We start from the raw sequence: 27,946 nt of genomic DNA, 5'->3' as shown, positions 1-27,946 counted from the left end.
AAGTTCACAGTTCACAGACTGTTGAAGCCTGGCTTGGAGAATTTTGAGCATTACTTTAATAGCATATGAGATGAGTGCAATTGTGTGGTAGTTTGAGCATTCTTTGGCATTGCCTTTTTTTGGGATTGGAATGAAAACTGACCTTTTCCAGTCCTGTGGCCACTGCTGAGTGTTCCAAATTTGCTGGCATATTGAGTGCAGCACTTTCACAGCATCATCTTTTAGGATTTGAAATAGCTCAACTGGAATTCCATCGCCTCCACTAGCTTTGTTCATAGTGATGCTTCCTAAGGCCCACTTGACTTCACATTCCAGGATGTCTGGCCTAGGTGAGTTATCACACCATCGTGATTGTCTGGGTCACTGGCAAGCACTAAAACTCTAAAAAAAGGCCACTAAAACTGAAAAAAACCACTAAAACTCTGGCTGTCTTCTCTCTTGTGTAGTCCGTCCATGATGAACATGGGAGCAAGATTGGTTTTCTCTGCAGCACAGAGAAGCAGCCACTTCAGTGAGGATGCAGATCTTGGAAAGTTTTACTCCTCAAAAAGGGTATCTGGGCAATTCTGCCTTCTAGAGCTTCATTTCCCTGAGTGGTGGCCCTGATCCAGATCAGGCTCATTTACTTTGCTGGGCTCTCTCTCCACAATTCCTTTATTCATCCCGTGGAGGAGGTTTTATCCCATTTCACAGAGGGCTAAGGGTAAGTGATAAATCAGCTCTGGATGTGTGCAGTTTGAGATGACCTCTAATGGAGATGTTGAAGTTTGTGGCTGGCTATTTGGTTGGAAATCAGGGCCAAGGGCTGGCAATATAAACTTCACAAAGCATCACTTGTGGAAAATGGCGTTATCCTTGAAGCTACTTTGTCACCTTTTCACATCCAATTCATCACCAAGTCCTATTGATTTTGCTTCTACATTTCTGTGCAGACTGCCCAGTTCTCTTCTGCTTCACACTATTCCAGCCTAAAGTCTAGCTTCATCTTCTCTTGTCCAGACAACTGCATTGGCTTCCCAACTGGCCCTACCACAGTTTCCAAGAGCCTTCTCCATTTTGACCTTAATGTCAGCAGCCAAAGTGGTTTTTACAAAATATAAATCCCATCAGTTTTCACCTGTCCCAAATTCTACTATGGCCTCCAATATCTTACATGATCTTACCTCTGCTATTCTCTAGTGGCTTTCACTCTACTTCTTTACTCTCTAAACTCTGAGTTTATTTTCCTTTTTGGTGGCAAAATGTACATAACATAAAACTTACCATTTTCACCATTTTTAACTGTACAGTTCTGTGATATATAGTGCATTACTTTGTTGTGCAAACATCACCACTATCCATTTCCAGAACTTTTTCATTTTCCCCAAGTGAAAGGCTGTGCCTATTAAACAACTCCCCACCCACCTCCCCTCACCACTCCCCAACCCAGGGTTGGTTTTCATCTTTCAAGGAGCCCTGCTATAGTCCACAGAGTTCTTTATACATCTCTCTGTCTGAAGCCCTCTTCCTCCCTTTGCCTAGTTAGCTACTACTCATCCAGTGTCAAGGAAGCCCCCCTAAACCATCAAATCCAGGCCAGAAGCCCCAGTAAATCCTTTCAAAATCCGTGCTCCTCTCCGATGAGTACATAGCTCAGTTTGTACTTAAACATGTGTTGTATATTGCAGTATGGGTGCTGTCAGTCTTCTCTCCCCTCTTAATATAAGTTTTAGTGTCAGGAGTTACTCGTTTTGTCTGCAGTTGCTGGCACAGTGTCTGGTTCGCAGCAGGTGCTTACAATTCGTTAAATGAATAAATGGGTGAATAGTCGTTCCCCATCTCCCTTCAGTTGATCAATCACCAGTCTGTGAGTACGTCCGCCCCCCAGACTGGAGTGTGTCCCTTGGGGCCGGACTTTGGCACCTCATCCAGGCTGGCAGCAGGCTGTGATCTTTGGTTTGACTATCTCGGGCCTCTCGCCCAGCACATACCCACGCCCCGGGCGTGTCGCGTCGTCACGCGGAACCTCCCTACTTCCACACATCAGAACCTTTCGCTACCCCAGCAGAAACTAAGCTTAAACTGAGAAGTCTCTTCGCACCTCCGGACGTGGGAATTACATACTTGGACCTCAGACCCACGCGGGTGAGAACCGGGAGACGCGAGGAAAGTTGGAAGGCGCGCCCCAGCCATGCCCAATCTACGTTTGGGTCGCAGCCCTTTAAGAAGTCCTTCATTCAAGACTCCTCCGAGACCCGGCAGTGGAGGCGCGCCAGGATTGGTCAGTTTGGGTGTGGGTGTTGCTCGGCACCAGCGAATAAGCGGAGGCAGGGGGGATGTTGTGGTTCAAGACTCGCGCATGCGCAGGGTCGTCTACCTGTGCCTGGGCTGCCTGTGACCCGGGACAGGTCTGCCGGGTGGGCTGATTGCAGAGGAGGCAGAGGGTGGCGCGGCGGGAGGCCGCCGACTCCCGGAGGCCGCTGTCGGGGCGAGGTGAGGGCTGGCGGGCTGAGGCGGGCGCTGTGGTCCGTTAGCCGAGAGCAGGCGGGGTCGGGTGTGGCGCAGGGCGGGCCTGGAAGTGGAGCCCCCTCCACCCCGGCCCGTCCGGCCCTCTGGCCCGGTTTAGCTCTCCAGGGCTTCTTGGGGCTTCCCGAAGTCTCGGCTCCCCTTTCTGCCGCCAGCTGCTCTCCTGACTCCAGGACGACCCAAGGTGCGAGCCTGTGGGAACCCTCAGTTGCCAGATGCCAGTGGAGCGCTGCCCATAGTGGGAGGAGACGGGGTGTGTCCGAATGATGGGATGATTGTTTACTTAATTATCCACGAACCTCACGTCAGAGTATTTTAATAACAAACTTCCCTTAGTGTGCCGATCTTGTAAGACTTGGTTTACCAGATACTGGGTTTAGTAGACCAGCTTTTGTGAACACCAGATGTCGGAGGTGATGAGCATATGTGCCCGTTATAGGATTACGTCTAGATTCCAGTGCCAGAAGGATTAAGCACTCCAGTGCTTAATTAGGTTTGTAGACATCAAAGCCACAAAAGAATATTCCCAATGGTGAAAAGTAATTGGTGAAATTTGTGACATGGTCAGAAAAGAAATAAAATTCAGACGGTGGATAGGGTCAATTTTCATTAAATGTACAAAGAAAGGAATTGATTCTGATAGAGATAATTTTAGTAAAATTAAAATGTAAATAATTGAATCCTTTGTTATTGCTAAATAGAATTAAATTGACCTAATGGTTTGCCCTGGAAAACATATTTTAGGCAATGTTGCTACAGCTCTAAGAGTTTGTGTTTACAACACAGATAACATTTTGGGGTCCCAAAGCTTTTTATCCTTAGAAAGAGCCTCAGAGATCAAAGGCATCCAAAGATGACTGCTGATCAGAGAGGAAAAGTGACTTATCCAAAGGAATACAATGAGTGAGGAGCAGTTGTAACTAGTGTAACCCTAGGTCTTGGCTTCTTTCATTAACAGATCCCTGATTCGTTCTAAGTATGAATGTTCCAGGGGAAGGAACTGTCTTAGCAAGATAGAGTTGCTGTAATCCCAAAGATTGGGTTTAGAGACACAGAGTGTACTGGAAAGATCACAGGCCTTCCAGTATTTCTGAGTAAGGAAATTTGGGATGGAATACTAGCTCTACCGCTTGAGCTTTAGAACTACCATTTCCCCATCTGTCCAGTATGGATTATGCCCGCCTCATAGATAATTATGAGCATTAAACATCATCAGTGTAAAAATTCATAGCATAGTGCCTGGCGTATAATATTGTGTGTGTGTGTGTGTGTGTGTGTGTGTGTATGCCCAACTCTTTACGACCCCATGGACTATAGCCCACCAGGCTCCCTGTCCATGGGATTTCTCAGGTAAGAATACTGGAGTAGGTTGCTATTTTCTTCTCCAGGGGATCTCCCCGATCCAGGGATCGAACAGCAGATGTCTCCTGTGTTTCCAGCGTTGTCATGTGGATTCTTTACCACTGAGCCACCTGGGAAACCTGGCATATAATATTAGTTGGTATCAAATTCCATCCCCTACTCTTCTTAGCTCCTAAGGAATGGCAAACTTGACCTGTAACCTTCCTCCCTACCTCATCCCCAAGCAATGCAGAACCAAAGCACTCTCTTGAACTACAAATGAGGTATGCCCAGTTCTCAAGTCCTGTGGCTGAAGGTGATTTCAGTAAAGGAAACGTAATTTTCTCTATTTTGTCCTATGTATTGTGGTTTTGAGATGTGAGCAATGCCTTATGGTGAACCCTTGTGTTTGGATATATGTGTGCCAAGTCAAACTTGTTTTTCTTATTTAATTTCTGTTTGGTAAGGGCTGGTTGTTAAGTGCTGTTTGTCTTTTCCCCTTTCTCTCTTTGGAAAGAGGAGGAGAAGTGTAGTAGAGGTTTGGAAGAGGGTTAAGGATACAGAGATGCAAAGAAACCAGTGGGAACCAGGCTGCCCTCCAGCTAAGCACAGCCTTTTACCAGTAGAATAGGGACAGTTGATGACATGATCAGTTTATAAATAGATGCTGAGAAAAGGATTTAGGAAATGGCAGAGGCAGATTAAAATATAATTTTTATAAACTCTAATAGTAACTAGGGTGCTATATTTGATTACTACTTCAGTTTCTTTTAAAATTTTTCGTTTATGTAAACCTCGTTCTCTTTTCCAAGTGGAGATTTATTGTAGGAAAGCTTTTTTATTAGTTCTGAAACTTAGTTTTTAGATAAGTTTTATTAGTTTAAAAGTTATATTGAGAGCTTCCTAATATGTGCCAGGCATGGTGCTAGGTTATAGGGTCCCTTGGCCTGTAGAAGGAGCTAGTAAGACGGATTTGTGTGTCTGTGTGAGCACTCTTCAGCTGCCTTTGTCCTTGTATAACTTTTTCTGTAACTGAGGCATGATTTTCCAGATTCATGCCACTGCTTTCCTTTTATAAACTGAATTCTAATTATCTGCAAACAGCTTTTATTTTAATGAATTCAGAAATTATAGTACCTTCCAGTTTGGAAATGTTATTTAGTTGCAGAGCTGCTCCATATAAAACATACCCTTCAATATTCATGCATAAATCAGCAGAATTACATTTAATTAGCATAAAAGAATATTGTTCTACTAGAAGAGACATTTTTAAATGACATTTAAACATAAAAAACAAGTATGAGCTGAATTTAAGTAAGGGATATAAAAACTTTAAGTTAATACTTATTTCCATTTTTATGTTAAAGTAATTATACTGACTGATTCAGTGGACGTGAACTTGGGCAAACTCCGGGAGACAGTGAGGGACGGGGAGGCCTGGCTGTAGTCCGTGGGGTCACAAGGAGTCGGACACGACTGTGCAACTGAACAACAACAGCAGTTATCCTGACAGGAATTTGCAGAGATAGCACAGAGTATGACTGATAGATTGTATGATAATCGCATGGTTAGTTTAAAAACACAACTGCCAAACTTATATTCCTTGCCAAACTTATTTTCCAGAGTGACTGTACTATGTTAAAGTCCTCTCAGCAGTGTGTGAGAGATCCTATTCTGTGCACGTTTGCCACTTAAAAATTGTCACTTAAAATTTTTTTATCTGTTCTAATCAATATGTAATATTATCTCACTGTGATCTTAAGTTGCATTTCCCTTAATAGCTAGAGATGCTAGATATCTTTTCACATTCCTTTTTGTCATCTCTGTATCCTCTGGTGAAATGTCTGTTCATGTGCTTTGTCCATTTTCTAACTGGATCTTTTGTTTTATCACTGTTGACTTTTGAGAGTGCTTTAAAAAAATTATAAATATCTAGAGTCCTTTAGGAGGTGTGTGGTTTAAAAATATTTTCCCCACTCTCTTGCTTTTCTTTTCATCCTTTCACATGGATTTTGGCAGTGCAAAAGTTTTAAGCTTTGATGAAATCCAATTTATTAGAGTTTCTTTTATGGATTGTGCTGTTGGTCTCATACATGAGAAGCCTTCCACAAGTTCTCTTTGTTTTCTTCTACTTTTATACTTTAAGTTTTTACATTTAAATTTATGATCTATTTTGATTTCCTTTTTATGTAAGGTGTGAGACTAGGTCAAGATTCTCTTTTTTTGTTTTCCTTCTGTCCGTTCACACCTCCCTTTCCCCCTCTTTCTTTCCCTATAGATATTCATTGCTCCAGCACCATTTGTTAAAAAATCTGTCCTTCTTCCATTTAATTGCTTTTGTACCATTGCCAAAATCATTTGACTGTTCTTGTGTAGGTCTAATTTGTGGGTTCTGTATTCTGTTTCACTGATCTGTGCGCCTATCCCTCTGCTAATAACACATAGTCTTGATTACTGTAGCTATAAAACAAGTCTTGAAATAGGATAGTGAGGTATGGTCCCCTTTATTCTTTTTCAAAATTGTTTTAGCTATTTTAGCTTCCTTGCCTTTCCATATAAATTTTAGAATATTCTTATTTATATCTATAAACTATCTTGCTGATATTTTTATAGGAATTATATTGAACCTGTATATCACTTTGGGGGGAGATCTTTACTGTGTTGAGTCTTCTAGTTCATAACATGGTATATCTCCTCACTTACTTAGGACCTCTTTGATTTCTTTCAGCAGTGTTTTGTAGTTTTCAGCATACAAGTCCCATACATGTTTTGTCAGATTTGCACCTAAGTATTGCATTAAAAATGGGCTTCCATGGTGGCTCAGATGGTATAGAATCTGGTATAGAATCTGCCTGCAGTGCAGGAGACCTGGATTCAATCCCTGGGTCAGGAAGATTCCCTGCAGAAGAGAATGGCAACCCACTCCAGTATTCTTGCCTGGGAAATCCCATGGATAGTGGAGCCTGCTGGGCTACAGTCCATGGGATCACAAACAGTCGGACACATCTGAGCAACTAACATTGCATTAAAAAAAAGTATAGCTTTATTGAGATCATTTTGGGGATGATGATAAATGGTATTTTTAATTTTTGTTTCTATGCATCCATTGCTGGTACGTAGAAAAAGAATTGATTTTTGTATGTTGATCTTATATTCTGAAACCTTGTTGAACTCCTCCTTCATTTTAGGAGGTTTTTTTGTTTTTGTTTTTTTGTAGGTTCTCAGGGATCTTCCATGTAGACAATTATGTCATCTGCAGATAGGAGTCATTTTTATTTCTTGCTTATTTCTTCCTTTCCTAGTTCCTTAGATTTTTTACATTTTTACCCCTCAATGGAAAGTCTAAGGAGATAGGAGAAATGGGCTATGTATGGTCTGTTGCCTGGTAGACTAATTTTTATTTTGTAGTTGTTGTTGATTAGTTGGTAACTCATGTCTGACTCTTTTGTGTCCCCACAGACTGTAACCCACCAGACTTCTCTGTCCATGGGATTTCCCAGGCAAGAATACTCTTGGAGTGGGTTGCCATTCACTTCTCTAGGGGATTTTCCCGGCCTGGGGATTGAACCCCTGTCTCCTGCATTGCAGGCATATTCTTTACCATCTGAGGCACTGGGGAAGCCTTTAGCCTTCTCTTATTTTTATACTACTGCAGTTTCTTCCTGTTTAAACTGGGATTAATTATCCATTCATCCATTACAGAGATGGCCTTTATTCTTAGAACTTACCATTGGTAGTAGAAATGGTAAGTCAGTAACATAGGAAACAAAGACGTAGTTTTCTCTGCGAATGTAGAGAGAGGTAAAAGTACTTCTAGGAGGGTGTATTGGAGACAGTCCTTGGTGTGGATTTGAATGTGGGGAAATCTGAGGAGTGTGAACTCAGGTGAAGAATGCACGGAGCCACAGAGGTGAAAAGAGTAGCGTGTATCCTGGGGCTCCCGTTTCCTACTGCTCATGGGAATTGAGGTGCCAGATTACATCCCCAGTGTTCTTTAGCAGTGCACACACCTGCTAATATCCTATCCAGGTAGAGGACCTGACAACAGGGTCTGTGAAACAGGATGTGTGGAGGCATGGAAAGATGCATGAAAGCTGATAGAGCCACCCCCCTAATCCCTGGTTGCAGCCGCATGCAGGTGTGAGCTGACACCCCGTGCGCGTACAGAAGTCCGCAGAAGTCGCAGATGGGGGCTGGAACCCCTGCCAGGCTCTGCCTGCAGAACTGGTCCAGGGCTGTTTCCACCCTGAGAAGCACCTGGTTCCAGTTTGCCTCAGGCACCGCGAGGCCTCCAAATCTGTTTCCTAGTGTTTCTTAATGGTGCTCACCTATCATGGCTAAATATTTAGTATCTTACTGTAGTACCATTTGCTAAATGACTTACTTTAGCCATCTGGAGGAACTGTCATCATTCTGAAGATTGGCTCAGTGTCAGATGTGCAGAAATTCAGGAGGACACGCTATCCTCTCTGTTTTCTTTTCGCCTTCTGCCTTCCTTGCCACCAGCTTTAGGTTAAATGCGCAGAACCCCTCCACTGCAGGTGAGGCTATGGCAAGTGAACCACTCAGCACTTACCTCCATGGAGGACCTGAAATGCGCAGCTCCCTGGACCCCGTCCCTGCTGCACCAGTGTCAGGCTCTTCCTGTCCCTTTGGGGCCGGCTTGCGGCCTGTGTCCTGTTCCTCACTGTCCCTGCTGTGGCTCTCTTTTGGCCTGCTTCCTCACATCTCCATTCCCTCATCCCAGTTGGTTTAACTCTAGAAATGGAGACATTCATTAGAGAGAAGGAGAAGGAGGATTTCAAGTGAAGATGAGACAGGGAGGCTAATGGAGGGACGACAGTTGGGAGTGATCTAGCAACAGAGGGCAGGGAAATTATAATAAAAGCCACATTTGCGTTTATGGTAGAAGTGAGGGTGAGACAACCCAGAGTGAACATTTCCAGGGCGGGGTGCTGGCAGCTCATTGCCGGGCCCTCAGTAACAAGGTGACCTTCCTTCCTCAGGTGTCCTCATGACTTCTCTTGCGGACCATGTCCTTGATCCTTTTTGCCTGCGTGGTAAGGGTGAGGGATGGACTGCCCCTCTCGGCCTCCACTGATTTCTACCACAGCCAAGACTTCCTGGAAAGCAGGAGACGCCTCAAGACTTTAGCCTTGCGACTGGCCCAGTATCCAGGTCGAGGTTCCGCAGAAGGATGTGACTTCAGCATCCAGTAAGCAAGCCTGTTCCCTGTTCCAGAATATCAGCCCAATTTGGGTCACTCTGAACCATGTGCAGAGGTGGCCTTATGCTAATCACACCATATGAAGAGGAGGTCTCACGTCAGACAGCGGTTCGAGGTCGTGTGTATCCACAGTAGAATCAAAGGCGGTCGAGCTTTGCTGCCTCACTCCCACCTCACTGTGAGCGGAGAGGCCACGAGCACTGCGAGCACCAGGTCGCCCGGTCTTCACGCTTTTAGTTTGGTAGTTTTTTCTGCATTAGGGTGCAGGCGTGGAGAAAAGGCAAGTCGGGAGGAAATACTGGATTAAATGTCAGGACAAGAAAAGGATGAGAGTGAGGACGCCAAGAAAATAAGGCTTGGCTTGGAGTTTTAGCCCTCAGTTTTTGCTTTTTAAATTTTTTTCACCTTTAAAACAAATTTCAAAGTAAAAAAAAAATTTATGTGACAGGAGCAGGGAGTGAAAATGAGCATTGGTAGGTCCGTCTTCTCAAGGAACTCCAAGTCAAGTGAGAGGACACTGAGCATGATACAGTGAGGCCAGTGCTCCAGTGGAAGCAGGAATCAGGTGGTTACAGTAATCATGGTCATAAGAACTAATACTGTTTTCTGCAGTCTAGGCCCTATTCTAAGTGCTGTAGGTAGCTTATGAGGTAGATAATGGTATTAGACCTATTTTACAGGGAAGGAAACTGAGGTTAAACAACTTTTTAACCTAAGGTGGTAGAGCCAGGATTTGGGTGCAGCCCAACTAGGAGCCAGGTTCTGCTCCTTGTGTGTCATTTCTTATTTTAGGGCTTAGAGACGAAAGATGTCCTGTGGATGGATCAGGGGCAAGGCAGGTTTTGAAATCTCAAAATGGCCTGTTACAGATTTTACATCTCTCTTTTCCAGAATTTAGGTTTTCACTTCCCAGGTCCTTTTTTGCTCCCTTTAATAGTAAAATTTTGATTCACCCAATGAGGTGGGATCCATTAGAGTAGTCCAGACTCAGAATCAGGAAAACGAAAGGGAAAGTCTAGGCCTGCCTCCAGACTAGGTGGTGCTGTCAGGCAAGAAGAGTTGTGGCCTGAAGAGGGACCCAGATGGCAGGCATGTGAAGCTGTCACCTGTTGGCCGAGCTCAGGTGCTCAGGAGCCAACGCTAAGCTGCATCTGCCCGTATCTGCAGCTCCCTTCTCTGGGTATCTGAAACCCCCTTCCTTGGGGGTCCCGTCCTCGTTAGGCTGGAATAATCTCACATTCTATCCACATTTTGTGCTGTACCTCAAAGAGGAAACCTTTTCTCAGTTAAAAAAGCGAAAACCTATGACTTCAAATGAAATTCTGGGCAATTCAGTCATTATTTGAAAAGTAGAATATGCAGTGTTTACTCCTTTGTCTTTTAACTTAAGTATTCACCATTATTTTCACAGAGGAAACTGAGACATTTTTTTCTTACAGGTGAGCAGTCCCATAGCTTGTTTAATGATCAATAAGTTAAAGTGATCCCTGGAGGAGGGCAGGGCAATGCACTCCAGCATTCTTGCCTGGAGAATCCCATGGACGGAGGAGCCTGACAGTCTAGAGTCTAAGGGGTCACAAAAAGTCAGACATGACTGAGCAACTTAGCATGGACGCAGGCAAGTTAGAGTAATCACACCTTGTCAGTGGCAAATGCTGCTATACGTTTTCGAGGAAGTGTAAGAAAGGCACAGTCCCAGGCAGGTCCACCTGAAGAGACGATATGTATGCAACAGACAGCTCCAGACTGTTCAAGGCCCAGCAAATCCAGAGTGGAGGCAAGGTGATGGCTGGGTGCAGGATGTGAATATGTGGGTCCGTTCCCTGGTGACCTAGTCCCTCTCGTTCCAGCTTCTCTTCTTCGAGGGACGTGGCCTGCATGGCTATCTGCTCCCTCCAGTGTCCAGCAGCCATGGCCTTCTGCTTCCTGGAGACGCTGTGGTGGGAATTCACAGCTTCCTATGACACCACCTGCGTGGGCCTCGCCTCCAGGCCGTACGCCTTTCTTGAATTTGGTTTGTAATGCACTTTTTTAGCTGTTGTTCTCTCTTGCAGCATTGTATGTGTAGAATTTCCAGTTTGAGTTTTGCTTTGACCATCAGGGAAAACCACTGGAGGTTCAGGACCATGTCAATGAAGAATAGCCCCATGCCATGAAATTTCAGGGGGCTTCCCTGGTGGCTCAGAGGGTAAAGTGCCTGCAATGCAAGAGACCTGGGTTTGATCCCTGGGTCAGGAAGATCCCCTGGAGAAGGAAATGGCAACCCACTCCAGTAGTCTTGCCTGGAAAATCCCATGGACAGAGAAGCCTGGTAGACTACAGTTCATGGGATCGCAAAGAGTTGGACACGACTGAGCGACTTCACTTCACTTTCATGAAATTTCACAGCAATGAAAGGGGCCTGCAAACTTGGAGCCAGGTCTAACACTCTGGCTTTTTACCTCTCCAGAGCCTGGAGCAGGGTGGAAGAGAGTGAATCCTGTATCTTATTCTGGAGCAGGGGGTCAGCAAACAGCGGGCCGAGAGTCTATTTTTGTAAATAAAGGGGAACATAGAGCCACGCTTTCTCTATTACTAACAGGTTGTCTGTGGCTGCTTTTGTCCTTCCCTGGCAGAGGTAAGCTATTGTGACGGGCAATCTGGGGCCTGTGAGCTTAAAACATTGTCTGTCTGGCACTCTGGGAACACTGTGCTGACCCCTGCTCTAGAGCAGCGCTGCTCAAGGGTGGTCGGGGACCTGTGCTTCCAGCGCGAGGCACATACAGGGAGTGCCAAGAAAAGGTTAGACATTCTTATGGTACTTGGACATTCCTGTGACATTTTCAATTGTATTTTATCCAAGTGTCTGTATGCAACCATTTGGAAATAAGGAAACACTGGTCCTCATGCAGAGGTTCGAGAAGCACAGCTCTGGAAGACAAGACTACTTTTCTAGGCTCTGCCAGAGAGGCCCTGTGGAGGCTCAAGGGTCTGGAACACAGCAGTTGTGATAGCATAGGCCCTGTTTCTGTCAGGTGTGATTCAGGTCATTTTTTGAGGGGGAGAAGAGGAGTGGAGGTGGGAGTTGGGGGGTTCTCTAGTCTCAGTGTAACCTGCCATGGTCCCCGTGATGCTCTTGAATGAGGGGCTGACCGCATTTGGTCCTCAGGGTCAGGTGCAGGGCTGGCACCTGGAAGTGTGGCCACTTAGGCTTTCTGGCAGCTACTGCTCACACCCCCTCATGTGGCCTGTGGCCAGTCCATCAGTAATAGGGCCAGCACTGTCTTTTGGTGTCACCCAGAGGTGCTGGGAACCTGCCTGGTACTCCAGCCTGCACCTGGTAGGCCTGTGACTTAGACCACAGTTCCTCTTGAGTCTCCCTGTGAGGACTGCCACTGTCAGCCCCACTTCTTCTGTGTCCCCAAGTAGACCACAGCTGCAGCATCCCTTGGCTGCCATTTGATTGGGAGCTGGCAGACTTATGTTCTCCTCCGCCCTCTCATCTCTGCATGCCTCTTCCTTTGAAAGTGGTGGGCTTTGTCTCACAAGACCCCCTTCCTGGCATCACATTTGCTCATTATTGAGTGAGAGTAGGATGAAAGTAAAAGTACGTGGATATTAGAGCTTCCCAGGTAGCTCAGTGGTAAAGAATCCACCTGCCAATGCAGGAGATGCAAGAAACCTAGGTTCACTCCCTGAGTTGAGAAGATCCCCTGGAGGCAGCACACTCCAGTGTTCATGCCTGGGGAATCTCATGGACAGAGGAGCCTGGCGGGCTGTAGTCCATGGGGTCACAAACAGTCAGATATGACTGAGCACGTGCACACACACCCCACACAGATATTAGAATTATACATGATTTTGTTTTGTCAATATATTTGAAACTTCACCTCAAGTACTTATTAAAAGTTGGTGATGGATTAATACTAAATGTAAATAAAATAATTAAAACCAATACCTTCCATCCTGGTTTGCACAACATATTCACATTCATTTGTAGTTTTTTTTTCACATGCCTTTTCTTGAGATAATCAGGTCAAGAATGACTGTCCCCATTTTGCAATCTTAGAAATCCTTTGGGAATGGCCCAGGTTTGTACTATGAGTTGTGCTTGAGCTAAGACTCAAGCCTGTCCCCTGATTCCCTTGCCACTGAGGTCCTAATGGACAGACTGTCATATTTTAATTATTCTCCTTTGAGAGAATGATGAGACCAGTCCTGATATCTACAAATCATTCGACCCTCATGTGTAGTTGACACTCTTCAAAGTCTGGCTAACTTGTTAGCTTGCTTAGAAATGCAAATTTCATTGTGTACCTATTGTCTGATAACATCCATTGTGATGACGTTCAGTTTGGACTGCTCTCCTTTCACAGACAATGTCATTCAGAAAGTGAAGTGGCATTTTAACTATGTAAGTTCCACCCAGATGGACAGCAGCTTCGGAAAAATTCAGGAGGAACTCAAGTTCCAGCCGCCAGTGGTTCTCACCCTGGAAGACACAGATGTGGCTAACGGGGTGATGAACGGACACACACTGATGCACCTGGAGCCAGGTAGGTGGCCTGCTTCTCTCTGGTATTGATGAAAATGAGGTGAGAGTGTGTATTTCAAATGGACATTGATTGTTCGACTAGGAAGGTGTTTGGGTGGGGGGCAGTATATAAAATATGTGGGGGAAAAGACATGGGCTGATATTGTTTCCAGGTGGCTTTTATTAAAAAAAAAGAAAGAAACTTGACCATTGTGACAAGTAAGTTGATCTGAAGGGAGGCAACTCCTCTGATGAAATTTAGAAGAGTGACTTAGCAGGTTGTTTTCTTAAGCAGGGTGAACCCTGCACATATAAACGGTTTTGTTGGATCACACAAAAAGCAAGAGAATTCCAGAAAAACATCTGCTTCATTGACTATGCTAAAGCCTTTGACTGTGTGGATCACAACAACTGTGGAAAATTCTTAAAGAGATGGAAATAACAGACCGCCTTACCTGCCTCCTGAGAAATCTGTATGCAAGTCAAGAAGCAGCAGTTAGAAGCTGACGTGGAACAACAGACTGGTTCAAAATTGAGAAAGAAGTACGTCAAGGCTGTATATTGTCACCCTGCTTATTTAACTTCTATGCAGAGTACATCATATACAATGCTGGACTGGATGAAGCACAAGCCAGAGTCAAGATTTCGGGGAGAAATATCAATAACCTCAGATATGCAGATAATACCATCCTTATAGCAGAAAGCAAAGAGGAACTAAAGAGCCTCTTGAAAATGAAAGAGGAGAGTGAAAAAGCTGGCTTAAAACTCAACATTCAAAAAATGAAGATCATGGCATCTGGTCCCATCACTTCATGGAAAATAGATGGGGAAACAATGGAAACAGTGACAGACTTTATTTTCTTGGGCTCCAAAATCACTGCAGAAGGTGACTGCATCCATGAAATTAAAAGCTGCATGCTCCTTGGAAGAAAAGCTATGACCAACCTAGACAGCATATTTAAAAGCAGAGACATTACTTTACTGACAAAGGTCCGTTATAGTCAAAACTATGGTTTTTCCAGTGGTCATGTATGGATGTGAGAGACCATACATATGATGTGAGAGGACCATAAAGAAAGCTGAGCACCAAAGAATTGATGCTTTTGAACTGTGGTGTTAGAGAAGACTCTTGAGAGTCCACTGGACAGCAAGGAGATCAAGCCAGTCCATCCTAAAGGAAATTAGTCCTGAGTATTCATTGGAAGGACTGATGCTGAAGCTGAAGCTCCAATACTTTGGTCACCTGATGTGAAGAGCTGACTCATTAGAAAAGACCCTGATGCTGGGAAAGATGAAGGCAGGAGGAGAAGGGGACGACAGAGGATGAGATGGTTGGATGGCATCACTGTCTTAATGGACATGAGTTGGTGGACATGAGCAAGCTCTGGGAGTTGGTGATGGACAAGGAAGCCTGTGTGCTGTAGTTCGTGGGGTTAGAGTCAGACATGACTGAGCAACTGAACTGAACTGAAGGAGATGTTCATTCTCTTTTGCTGGAAGTCACTTGTTGAATAGTACAGATTTGTACATTCTCTCTCTCTTTGCTTTTTTCCTTTAACAGTGAGTCCTTATCTCATCACTACAATGGTGAAACATTGCAAATCTCCACCAAGAAACCCCCACTCCTTGATGGAGGGAGTGGAGAGCTGTGGGGATGAGAGTGGGCAGGGGTCAGGACCAGGCCTACTGGACCTCTCGCTTTTGGGTTCTCTGTGGGACCCAGAGACATCTCTCTATCCCTTCGGATTTCTGAGTCCTTGTCTGAGGAATGAAGTGTTGATGAACATATTCGCAGTGCCCTGGCATCCGTGACTTAGTCTGCCGCTAACAACATGAAGCATTCAATACCTGGCACATAGCAAAGCATGCTTTTTTGTATTGTTTGTTTACAGTTATATCCAGTTAAACCAACTTGGATATTTGCATTCTAAGAACTCTGTAATAGTATAATCCTTCCCTGGAAGATAGAACCATCTATGCTATCACAGTCTAGTCACTTTGTTAACAGTTTTATGCTAAACTCATTGCTTGAATTTTGAAAGTGGTGTTTTTAAAATGTTTGCATTTTTTGGCTTAACTTTGGTTTTTGATTTGAACTATTTCAACCAGTGAGTTCCTGGATTGACTCTTATGCCCTTCAGTCAGTTGTTGTAATTTACACTGGGATTGGACTTCACATTCATGGAAGGGCGACTGGGGCATCAGACCCCAGGCTTCTCCTTTGCTGTACCTGAAGGCAGGGTCACTTTGTGATGTATGTTTTGTTTTTTAACCACGTAGACGAGAGGAGCAAATGCGGAAGGTGACAACTTGCCTATCTTTCTAGGACGTTTTACTGTGGTTTGACTCCCCCACTATTGTCCCAAGTCTAGAGTCTTAACAGGTAGCTCTGTTCTGAGAGGAATTTTGATAGTTTAAACTAACACACTAACAGTAGGCTTCAGTTGGGTTGTTTTTGTTGTTGTTGTTGTGTGTGTGTGTGTGTGTGTGTGTGTGTATGCATATGCGGGAAATGTGAGGACAAAAAAGGATGATTTAAAAGGAGGATAGCAAGGACTTCCCTTGTGGTCCAGTGGCTAAGACTCCACAGTTCCAATGCTGGGGACCGGAGGTTCACCCCTAGCCGGGGAACTAGGATCCCACATGCCGAGTGGCACAGTGAAAAAATAAAATTAATAAAAGGAGCACAGCAAGAGAATGGGTGGGACCCTGCTTAATGGTGTGAACCAGAATCAGTTTCAGCAGTTATCTTTAAAGAGGGAATGATCATATTGTCTTGATTAGAGTTCTGGAAATAGCTTGTAGCTGAAGTAATACATGTGTCCCTCCTCTTCCCAATAACTTTGAAATTTTAAAAATCGCATTTGCTATGAATTGCTCCAGAAGCACACAGGACATTGAATATTGTCCCTACCAGAAAAAGAATGGAACATTTTACATGCTGATGGTTGAAGTGTGTAATAGAAAAGCTTTAGGGTTTGACAGCCAATTTACAACTAAAGCCATAAATAGTTTTAAATCTGGATTTCTCAACCTAAGCCCTACTGACATTTTGTACTGAAAATTCTTTGTTATGGAAGCTGTCCTGTACATTGTAGCAACCTGTTCCCAGGGAGGACAACCCAAAATGTCCCTAGACATTGATTGAAGAGCCTTATCATCTCTGGCTGAGAACTGCTGGTTTAAATAGAAAGGAAATGAAGCAGTTAAGAAAATCTATCCTTGCTTAGAGAAGGGGCTCTTTCTCGAAGAAATTCACCTTGAATTCCCAGATCCTTTCTGTCCTTCATCCCTTGCCTTTTCCCACTCTAACTACAGCTGCTTTTTAAATTAATAGGTTTGCAATTGTGTGTTTAATTGAACTTTTTCATTAGCAGAGATCTAGTTCATGTTTTTACTTTTTTTTTTCATATAGAAATTGTTTTCACTAAACACTTCCTTTTCTTCCTTATGAAGCTCCTAGTTTCCGAATGGAACCAGTGACAGCCCTGGGCATCCTCTCCCTTATTCTCAACATCATGTGCGCTGCCCTGAACCTCATTCGCGGAATTCACCTCGCAGAACATTCTTTACAGGTAACCTTTTCTGTACAGTTTAAATAGAAAGACACGCAATGGAAGGAGCAGATGTGGGTGCATATTATTTATAAGGTTATTATTCACTATGTTTTAAAAATTGAAGTAAAATTATTACTTCTTGTTTTATTCTTCATAGTGAGTTGAGCAAATAAGAAACTTGCTCTTTTGTATTTGTTTTGCTGAGAAGCCAAAGGGGCTGCTGGAATACTGGTGAGAAATGGACAACTTGCTACAAGGACAGCTGGCCACCCTGTGGCCCTGGGGACACCGAGAGTCCCTGCAGGGGCTGGATTGTTCATCCCAGGCAAAGTTTGACTCTCAGAGTTTAAGATTCAGGCCCTTTTTCCCCTGGTAGAGTTGTCTCATAATCTGATTTATATCATTCAGATGGATACCAGCCTTCCCGTGTCTTTGTCAAAAGAACTGTATCACTATGAAGTTGATTTGCCAGCCTGCTCATCTCAAAGCAGCTTTTTATTCTAATGCTTTTTACTTATTATTTTTAAATTTTGAAGTATTTCAAGCACTTAAAAACAAGCATGGAACCATTATGAGCATGAACAGATAGATGTTAACTTTAAAAACAGAATTGGGGATAAGTAGATGCTAACTATTACATTTAGAATGGATAGACAAGATCCTACTGTTTAGCACGGGGAACTGTATCCAATCTCCCGAGATAAACCATAATGGAAAAGAAGATAAAAAAGAATATATGTGTGTGTGTAACTGAGTCACTTTGCTGTATAGCAGAAATTAACACAACACTGTAAATCAACTATCCTTCAATTTGAAAAAAAGCCAGAGTCACACCCAAGCCCATGGTAGCTAAAATCTGAAGTGCAGCTGAGGTTGAATCTCAGGGGCCTTACAGAGACCAAGGTGTTTGGGGAATGGCAGCATCCTGGGCCCTGAGTGGTGGCTGGCTATTTCCACACCCCATCTTTGGCCAACACGTGCTATGGTTTCCGCTCTTATTGTTTATGATAACTCATAAGCAGATACTTACCAAATGTCTGTATGCACTGGAACAGGGGTTCGTTGCTCAAGACGTAGTGCCTCAGGGCACATAGCAGAGTATGGTGACATCACTAGGAGGTGGGAGGACCTGGGGAAAGTTAGTACTGACAGATGAGTTGGATTTTGAGAGGTTGGCGGGGCTGGGGGTGGGGACATTCCAGGTTGCGGGCTCAGCACACATGCATGGGAACTGGACGTGCTTGGTGTGTCCAGGCCATTCAGAAGGATTTTATGTCACCCCCTGGTCTGATACGTGAACAGGGGCTGGTTTCTCACCCAGGCGGGGATTTTGTACTGTTGGTTATACCAGACCCAATGCAGAGTAATGCACTTCATGTCACAGTGTTCATCCCCTCTAACTATTCCTTTTCTTGTGTTCCTCTTATTTGTCTTAGGTTGCACATGAAGAAATTGGAAATATTCTGGCTTTTCTGATTCCTTTTGTAGCCTGCATTTTCCAGGTGGGTGAAATGTTGATGTTTTAGTGAGTGGGTTAAACCCATTACCTTATTTTGCTCTGTTGGAACGATCAGTGAATTTCCAGATCCTGCTTTTGTTCCACCAAGACATTGGTTCACATCATGGACAGTCCCAGCCCTTAGCAGAACAACTTTCCACCCATCCTGTCCAGTCCTCTCATTGTACAGAGAGAAGACTTTTGGGCCCAGACAGGGAAAGTCATTTGCCCTAGGTCTCAGGGACTTTGACAGTGCAGGACAGAAACTAGAAACTGGGACTGGGCTCCCAAGAAGTGAGGGATGAGACTGCAGTGGGGATTGGGTTGGGCCTGACCAGTGTGAGGCAGAGCCCTGCCTTGTGCTTATTGCTGGGCATCCAGGTCCAGAAATGTCTTTCTGCAGAACTGATGCCTAGGTATATATGTTTTTTTTTCAGACACAGGACTGGGAAAAAAATTGTTGTTTCTAATAGAAATACCATCTGGGTCAAATCTGTCCTTAGGAAATGAAACAAAAATTATAATACTAACTAGAGTGCTTTGATTATTAGTTATTTTTGGGTAAGCTGTGTACTTAAGGGCTGGAGTAGGAAGGAGGTTTTGAATCCCCTATGAAAACGTAGCAATGACAGTGTTAGTTGCTTGCTCGTGTCTGACTCTTTGTAACCCCATGGATTGTAGCCCACCAGGCTCCTCTGTCCATGGAATTCTCCAGGCAAGGATACTGGAGTTATCCATTCCCTTCTACAGGTGATCTTCTCAACCCAGGGATCGAACCTGGGTCTCCTGCATTGCACGCAGATTCTTTACCATCTGAGCCACCAGGCAAGACTTAAATCCCCTTTAAGCAGAGTTAATTCTAATAAAAAAACTGACTCTCTTTCCCCACCGTCTACAAAGTCTAGGATTTTAGTACCTTTTCTGCATATTTAAGCCTCTTCTTCTTTTAATTAAAAGTTCTTTTCTCAGGGCACTTCCTCTCTCTTCAGCGTACATCCTAGATGGCCTATTTTTATGAATTATCTGATTGTGCAAAGAGAATTTCAACCTAAGATTGAAAATACACTCATTCTTTGGAAAATCAAGTCTCCAAGATCACGGGTGTTGCCGAGAATAGTTTCCTGGACCTGCGTTTCAGGGCTGCAGGGATCTTACAGTTCCACCTTCATCCCCTCATCTGTGGTCTTACTCGATTAGCTCTTTCGATGGGGAACTCTCCCTCCCACTTCACTGTGAGCTTTTGTTAGACTGCCCTGTGGTTTCAGAATGTGCCATTTTTTTTTGAAACATTGAAACAAAAAATGATTTCCACCTTTTGCAGAACAAGAGTGTCCTCTTTCTGTGTGATAGCCCTACAGGAAGCATCATTCTGGAAGACCTTTCCCTGAGTCAGAGATGCTTCTGAAGATGTAATAGGGAGGCTGTCTAGGGAACAGTGGTCCCCTATGTAGTTGTAACTCAGGAAAAACTAATATAGTAAAAGCACAGCTTCTCTCACCAACTTTCTCACCTGTTACGACTCCCCTGAAGGAAAAGTTCCTTTGGAGGCCAGTTGCACTTGTTAGGGTATCCCCGCCTGGCTGTCTGCCCCTGACCCACATCTCTTCTTTCTGTACAGCACAGCCTGGACGTGTCTGTCTGTATTTCTTAAATTCTTTCAAGAGGGCTATGTTCTCATTCCTCCTGTGACCTTCTATTTCACTTTTCGTATCTCTTCCAAATCCCCACTTTCATCCACCAATTGACAACAACTGATGTGGTGAGTCCAAGCTCCACTATAACAAATTTCAGTTTACTAAGCCAACGTGTATGAAATGACATTGCAGGGCGGGTACTATCAATGGACCTGGCGTCTGTCCTTGGCCAACTTGTTATCTCTGATGGGCCTCCCTCTTCTGGTGTCATTTCAGTGTTATCTGTACCTGTTCTATAGTCCAGCCAGGACTATGAAGGTGGTGCTGATGCTGCTCTTCATTTGCCTGGGCAACGTGTACCTGCATGGGCTGAGGAACCTCTGGCAAATCCTCTTTCACATAGGAGTGGCTTTCCTGTCTTCGCATCAGATACTGACGAGGCAGCTTCAGGACAAGCAGTCTGACTGCGGAGTGTGAGGCTGAGGCCATGGGATGGACGGATCCTTTGATTTTCCTTCGAGGGTCATCGGCGTTTCCCCTTTTACTTCTTGGCTTCACCTCAAGTTTCCATCCTCGAAGTTCCTTTCAACCAAAGCAGACTGATCCTGAGAACCAAGATTTTTTTCACCGGTGCAGTGGGAAGCGTGAAGTTGCTGGACACCTGGTCTCAGTTTTGTGTGAGAGTTACTGCAGAATCTCCAGTTCAGCACTTTGGACAGCAGAATCTGGGAGCCCAGTCAGAAAGTGCATTACTGGAAGACCAACATGGAATGATTTTGGTCTTTTACGTTGAGTGATGCAATAAACCACTAGATTCAGTATCAGTAGTTTTAAGTAATTGGCAGTTGTCTCCAAGGAACCGCTTAAACATCTGTATCAGCTTTTCAGTCTAAATGTGACTTTGGTGAGTTTTTTTTTAAAGAGGGTCAGCACAGGGTGAATTAACTTAAAAAGTGGTTTATAGGTATAACATAGAGAAATTTTGTTTACATTTTTGATAACTTAGGTCTGATATGATACCTTTAGAATATTTAAATATATTTTGGATATAAATTGAACTTCACTTAGGATTAAGAACAAACTGCAGCTGAGATAATGGTTGAGAAAAATGAATTTATTTAATTTATATATAACCTTTCATGGTAGTGGGACTGTAGGGATACAGAAGTGTTTTGTATTTATTTGCAGGGTATATCTGAATATTTTTAAAATTGAGTAACCAGTGCTGCTGGATCATAAACTTGTAAGCACGAGCAGAAATGAGAGTATCAGGACTCCTTGCAGCTGACCACAAACCAGAGTAGGTGGGTCACACACTCACACGGTGGCACTTTGCAGTTACAGGTGGGAGAGGCAGCTGTCATCAGCTTTGTATGCGGCAGCCGAGTGCCGGGCATTTTAATCACATCATTTAATACTTGACCCTGAGTACTTGTTCTCACAAATTAATTACTCCTCTACACCTTTTGTAATCATCTTAATTAGATTCAGTTCAGTTCAGTTGCTCAGTCGTGTCCGACTCTTTGTGACTCCATGGACTGCAGCATACCAGGCTTCGCTGTCTATCACCAGCTCCCTCATTTTTGTATGAACAAAGGTTATGTGTATGTTAACTTTTTTAGAACTTTATAGCTTATAAAGCTTTATAATTAACCCTGTGCTCAGTTCCTGGGTTGGGAAGATCCCCTGGAGAAGGAAATGGCAACCCACTCTAGTATTCTTGCCTGGAGAAGCCCCATGGACAAAGGAGCCTGGTGGGCTACAGTCCATGGGGTCACAGAGTCGGACACGACTGAAGCAACTTAGCACACACGCAGGTGCTCTGAAAAGTCACTTTTCTTTCTCTCATTGTCAACATATTGACTGATCATAGTTTTCCAAAATTTAGATCTGAATATGATCCCTGAGGCCTCTAGAAACTTCAGCCTGGGTTGTCCAGTACTGCTCAGGAGGCCATTTGGGAAGTTTGGCTTTTGGATTGTTCTTTGTAGAAGTCTGGAATATGAATAGCTCCACCATATTGCATAGAATACTCTGGGTTGTATTGTGTGATATTGATAAATTACAGATTCCTATTTTGGTAGTTTTTAAGAGTTGAAAACTATCACAAGAGTTAACGAGCAGGTAAGGAAAGCAAGGATGTCATTTTAGGGAATTCAGTTGACCTTGGTCATTTCATTACTGGTGGTGTATTGTTACTGAGCCACCTTAGTGTCACTTAAAAGAAAAGTTCATGTGACTAGGAACTGTAATGGGAAAATGTTGCCATGGTAACTTTATTTTCTTATAATAGAATTTCCTGTTTTTAATCAAAGTCTTTGGACATGAAAGTTACATTGGCAGCACCCTCAGATGTTAAACCTCAGAGTCATCTCCCCAGTGATTTCTCAATCTGCATAATTTTCTGCGGGGGCGTCCCTGGTGGCTCAGATGATAAGAGAATCTGCCTGCAGTGCAGGAGATGTGGGTTAGATCCCTGGTTTGGGAAGATCCCCTGGAGAAGGGAATGGCAACTCACCCCAGTATTCTTGCCTGGAGAATCCCATGATAGAGGAGCCTAGAGGGCTACAGTCCATGGGGTTGCAAAGAGTCAGACACAACTGAGAGACTAACACTTTAATTTTCTGCATCCCTAGCAGATAAATTTTCAGGCTTTCTGGGACGTAACTTTGAAGAGATGGTGAAATAGAATGGGAAGCTAAGGAGGAGAGATAATTTTTTCATATTAGCAGCACACACAGAGCTTTAAAAGTTGATTAGAACAGCTTACCAATATATTGTTTTCATCTTGAGCTCGTGTTATTGGTGTTGCCATGTAGCCTGGTACCCAGATGCCCTGGGGGTCTGTGATCCACATTCAGCAAGCAGTGAAGGACAGTCCTTGCAGAGGAGACCCTCCTGGCCTAATGGAGCGGTGATCCACGAGCTGGTCGAATGTGGTCTGAATCTGTCAACACCTACATGGGGTTTGAGATTTACTTTTGCAAACCAAAGGGAAAAGATGCAGTTGGCAAACAGTACAGAGTAATGACCGCATAAACATTACGTAACTGAAATCCAGCTAAGAGCAGCCTCAGCTCAACTGGAGGAAGAGGCTGATGATAGGAAAGGCGTCCTGAAGATTTTGTCCAAGGGAAATCGCAGGCTCGGCGTTGACTTGGGTCAGGCGTAGAGTTTTTTAGCCCTGTGTCATCCTTGATGCCAGAAAGTTGACCCCACATGGCCCTCACTCTGCCATGGGCCTTTGTTTTGGTTGCTCTAGCATCTTTGGTTTCTCAGCCGTTAACTGATCTCACGGGGCTACTAATGTTGGGAAACCCTTAAAAGTGCCTTCTGGTGTCAGATGTGGCAAGATCTTGACCATCACTGTGTGCAGTGTCCCGTCTGCTCTGTGTGGGCGGGGGTGTGGCTCGGTGCTGTCTGGCAGGGGCTGAGCCCAAGGCTCCCCCGCGCGCAGGTGTGCTAGTGAGGGGACCACGTGGGCTCTGCTTTTCTTTCCCCAGGCCAGCTTGACTGTGACAGGGCCGTGCTTGGGTTTCCTGTCCTGGGCAGGGACACTCGGAGGTATGTTTGGGTGGGGTTTCCTCTCGGTACTAGAGGCCTCACTGCCCGCAGTGGGAGGATGACCATAGGCTCCTGGCTTTGCTTCTGCAGTTGGTATCCCTTTTATCTGTGAGTCAGTTTTAAATCTTCAAAGGGTAAGAAAAAGGATATTGGAAGGAAATGAGATTCCTATCACCCCCACCTTGAGTTCCCTGTTCTTTTCCTAGGTGCCCCCATTCAGGTCTCCTCTCCCTCTTTGCACCTCTGCCGCCTACATTCCAGTAGTGACAGAGGCTGAAATCAGAGGCTCTGGAGGGAGGGGGAAGCCACCTTTCACTGTAATCGACAGGGTGGGTCCAGGAGCTTCAGAGAGGGAGCAGATGACACTGAGGCCCAGCCCACTCCCCTGAGCACCCCAGGCACACAGCAAGGCTGGCTCTTTGGGGTGCAGGAAGCAGGGGTCAGGTGAAGAGTGGAGCTGGGGCCTGGCTGGTTGCTGAAAGACAGCAGCTGTCCCCTTGGCATATTGGGGTTGCATGCCATACCTTCAACCAGGGCTGCTGTTCACTGTTCTTTGATGGAATCAGGCACTCGTCACACCGGGATGGGTGACCCTCAGAGAACAGCTCAGTGCAAGTGAGGACTGGCCAGGAGGGAGGGTTTATGGAGGCCAGATGAGCACACAGACACCTGCCCCGATGTTGCTCACATTCCAAGCGATTCTACACAGAATCCTGGTCAAATGCAGGGAAGCCTTACCTGTGCGCTCTGAGCATTAATACAGGTGGAAGAAGGGAGAGTAGCTGTGCCCTGGAGAGGTAACGCGGGATGGAGCGCCCTGTCAGGCGGCCCAGGCCTGGAGGTTGGCACGGCTCTTCCACTTGGTCCCACCCCACAGTGGGCGAGTTGTGGCCCATGGGCTGGGGTCCTCTGGGAAATGGTGGTAATATCAGCCTGCTCCCCAGCGAGCTGTCGGCCGGGGAAAAGCAGTCATGGAGGGGATGGTGGGTGAATCCATCGTTCATGTGCAGGAGGAGAAAGGCTTTGCATTTGGTTCACTCAACATGCAGAGGTTCTGTATGCTTCAGGCAGCGCAGCTCAACACAGCCGTGTCTTCCGACCTTTACAAAAAAACGCCTCATGCTTTCACTGCAGAAAGGTAGTGGCCTCTCTTGCTGCCCCTGGACCTGCCTCCTGCCTTCCAGGCACAGCACCTTTAGTACCAGTGATGTTTGATCCTCCGGGATCCAGGGAGGCCAGGTCTGCTGGTTAGACCAGATCTCATGGCCTGTTTCTGACCCAGAAGAGGAGAGCTCTGGTTCTGCCACCTGGTTGCAGTAATGTCAAACTTGTATTGCTGGGGAAACGTGATTGGTAGAGAACCTGTGAAAAAAGACTGGTCGGTAAAATCTGGGAATGGAAGGGTGTAGGAACACCTGCCCGTATGTACTGTTGGCAAGGCTGTTGCCCTCAAGCATCTTTATATACTGTAAAATGATCAAATCCATTCTGCTCCTTTACCCTGTGCTGGGTACATATGACCTTCTTTAACCCTCACACTTAAGCGATTCTGGGTTGTTCTACAAGTATTATCCAATGAGTCATTCATACGATGTGGCCCCCAGGATTCCATTTTGTTTAACGGAGTTTTCTACTCCTTTGAAGATTGAGGGCAATAAAGATTGAGGCTTGTTTAGCCAGGGAAAACCATTTATTTCACATATTAATTCTGAATGCTTGCTACCCTTGTTATATGAGCTTATTACTGTTTTCATGTAATAACGAAGATCTATTTTGAGTAAATGATGAGTGCATTTTAACAAACTTTCACACAGTCATAAAGTCTAAACTTGTGTTGATATAGGTAAAGAATGTTGTATAACCGTTTATATACTATGTATATATATATATATAAAATAAACGAGGTGGCTCCGGAAGTGGGAAGAGAATAAATCCAAGGTGCTCATTAACTTGTGTGTTTGTGTGAAAAATTCTGAGTTGTGGGTCTGTTTTCCTAGAGGGGGTGATGTGGGCCTGGCATAATGGAGGGGGTTGTGTTGAGAGAAATGAAATTCAAGTCCTCTTGTCTAGTGAGGTCTAGACAGGTGCACAGGCTCAAATAGTCTTCAGCACTAATCCCTAGAGTCTGGAATGCAATCATGGGTCCAGGAAGAACCTTGGAAAAACCAAAATAGCAATTGTGGCCCTGCCCTGGGGGCTGGGAGGGCTGCCTTCTATGCAGCCTCTGCTTCTGCCTGGCTGTGTGCCCCCAGCCAGTTAGTTACCTTTCCCTGCTCTGGGCTCTGAGCTCCTGTCATATCGTTTTTTCTTTTTTCATTTCCCAGGACCAGCCCTGTCAGGAAACGGCCACCAGAGGGCACACCACCAGGTTCCCAGCCCAGGGACGGGTGCTGTTTTGCAGGGTGATTCCTTCAGCAGCTGATAAAATTCCCAGAAAGAAAACAAATGTACCCAGCTTTCCTGACCATGCTTTAACCACATTGGGGGACGCGTGCTCCAAGTTTCTCGTCACCGTCAGTCCTGAGTGAAGATTTTCAGAGGAGGACAAAGACTTCCAAAATAAGTATCTGGATTATTGAGTTCTGGGATTTGGGAGTTGACAGAACCTTTAGGTAGCATCAGGTGCAACCCTATTGCTGCTCAGATGTAGGAGTTGAGGCCTGTCCTAGGTAGCCGGTGACAGTGTAGCCCAGAGCTCTGTCCTCTGGGCTGAGAACAAGGTGCATTTGGAATAAAAAGTGCCACAGAAAATAAAAAGGGATCTTGACCCATAAAGGGCACCCTTTCTGTGCCAGGAGGGCTATGTGCTAGTGTAGGCTGATGAAGTGCCTGCCTTTTTCTGGGACTCTAACACTGACTTAATGGACATGAGTTTGGGTGGACTCCGAGAGTTGGTGATGGACAAGGAGGCCTAGCGTGCTACGGTTCGTGGGGTTGCAGAGTCGGACATGACTGAGCAATTGAACTGAACTGAAACCTCTGTGGGGCCAGGTAGCAGGGCTGCTGCCTGACAGCATCCTTGGGCAGGGCCAGCAGAGGAGTGAGGCTCAGGAAGGGGCCCACCTGAGTGCTCCTGGCTCTGCTAAAGCAGCTCTAAGACATCCCCGGTTGAATGTACAGGATGAAAAACTATTATGTTCATTGAAGAACACCAGGGAGTGTTGTATTTGACCTGGGATGAAAGAGTGCTTCTTAAACAAAAGGCATCACAAGCACAACCCTCAAGGTGAAATGATCAGTGAATCTGATGACATACAAATAATGATTTCATGTGTAAAGTTTAAAGAATGAGAGAAGATATTTACAATGTCTGAAATCAGCAAGGGATTAATATACAAGCAAGTCCTGAAATCATTAATAAAGATAAGGGACTTGAACAGAAAAATGAGCAATTTGCCTAAGAGAAAACCCAGGAAGCTAATAAGCATATGAAGATGCTTAAAAGCATTAGAAATACAGAGAAATACCTATTTAAACCATTGTAAGGTATCACCTTATGCCTATGACTTTGGCAAAACTCGGAAAGCTGGGTGGCAGCAAGTATTGGAGCAAGTTGAGGGGATATGGGACTCCATGTATGACCAGTCTGAAGAGCTGTGCTATTGGTATGGGCTGGACTGTGTTTTCCTCAAATTCAGTGTCAAAGTCCTAACCTCCAGTGCCTCAAAATGTGGCTGTATTTGGTGATATAGGGTCTTTTAAAAAATATGGATCATTTAAAAAATCTTTATTGAATTTGTTATAATATTGCTTCTGTTTTGTTTTGTTTTGTTTTTGGTCGGGGGGGAGAATCTTAGCTCCCTCACCAGTGATTGAACCCACACACCCTGCGTTGGAAAGGGAAGCCTTAACTACTGGACCACCAGGGAAGTGATATGGTCTTTACAAAGGTAATTAAGGTTAAAAAAAAAATACCATACGAAGAGGGCTCAAATCCTTAAGAGTAGAGATTAGGACACAAGAGATGTACAGAGGGGAGACCTCAGGAGAGCGCAGGGAGGAGGTGCTCGTCTGTAGGCCAAGAAGGAACCAGTCCTATGGATCACCTTGATCTCCAACTATTAGCCTTCACAAATGTGAAAAAATAAATTTCTGTTCTTTCATCCA

The 27,946-nt window shown here is 44.8% G+C and overlaps 2 protein-coding genes across 8 annotated transcripts in view; one reads left to right on the top strand and one right to left on the bottom strand.

The window, feature by feature from the left end:
* The window catches only part of SS18L2 (SS18 like 2), a 9,927-nt gene extending 7,182 nt beyond the window's left edge, over positions 1–2,745 (bottom strand). The window contains exon 1 of one of the 2 annotated variants that reach the window (XM_069561811.1): positions 143–2,745. The gene's annotated coding sequence lies outside the window, so the exon portion shown is untranslated. The remainder of the gene's footprint in view (positions 1–142) is intronic. The other variant, XM_069561812.1, reaches the window with a different exon arrangement.
* On the top strand, positions 1,994–27,946 carry SEC22C (SEC22 homolog C, vesicle trafficking protein). Of its 6 annotated transcripts, none has more exons than XM_069561810.1 (7): positions 1,994–2,260; positions 8,853–9,061; positions 10,924–11,087; positions 13,429–13,608; positions 17,043–17,161; positions 18,580–18,645; positions 20,552–21,169. In XM_069561810.1, exons 2-7 carry the CDS (start codon positions 8,880–8,882, stop codon positions 20,750–20,752), a joined length of 912 nt encoding a protein of 303 aa, XP_069417911.1. In that variant the 5' UTR covers positions 1,994–2,260; positions 8,853–8,879; the 3' UTR covers positions 20,753–21,169. The 6 variants fall into 6 exon arrangements, with proteins under 6 accessions (XP_069417911.1, XP_069417909.1, XP_069417906.1 ...); XM_069561808.1 differs by lacking the exon at positions 1,994–2,260 and adding an exon at positions 2,304–2,472; XM_069561805.1 differs by lacking the exons at positions 1,994–2,260; positions 20,552–21,169 and adding exons at positions 2,310–2,472; positions 26,164–27,946.

The sequence above is a fragment of the Ovis canadensis genome, chromosome 19 (assembly GCF_042477335.2).
Source record: "Ovis canadensis isolate MfBH-ARS-UI-01 breed Bighorn chromosome 19, ARS-UI_OviCan_v2, whole genome shotgun sequence".
Classification (NCBI taxonomy): Eukaryota; Metazoa; Chordata; class Mammalia; order Artiodactyla; family Bovidae; genus Ovis; species Ovis canadensis.
The sequence above is the reverse complement of the archived record's forward strand: the minus strand, read 5'-3'. Positions and strand labels throughout refer to the sequence as shown.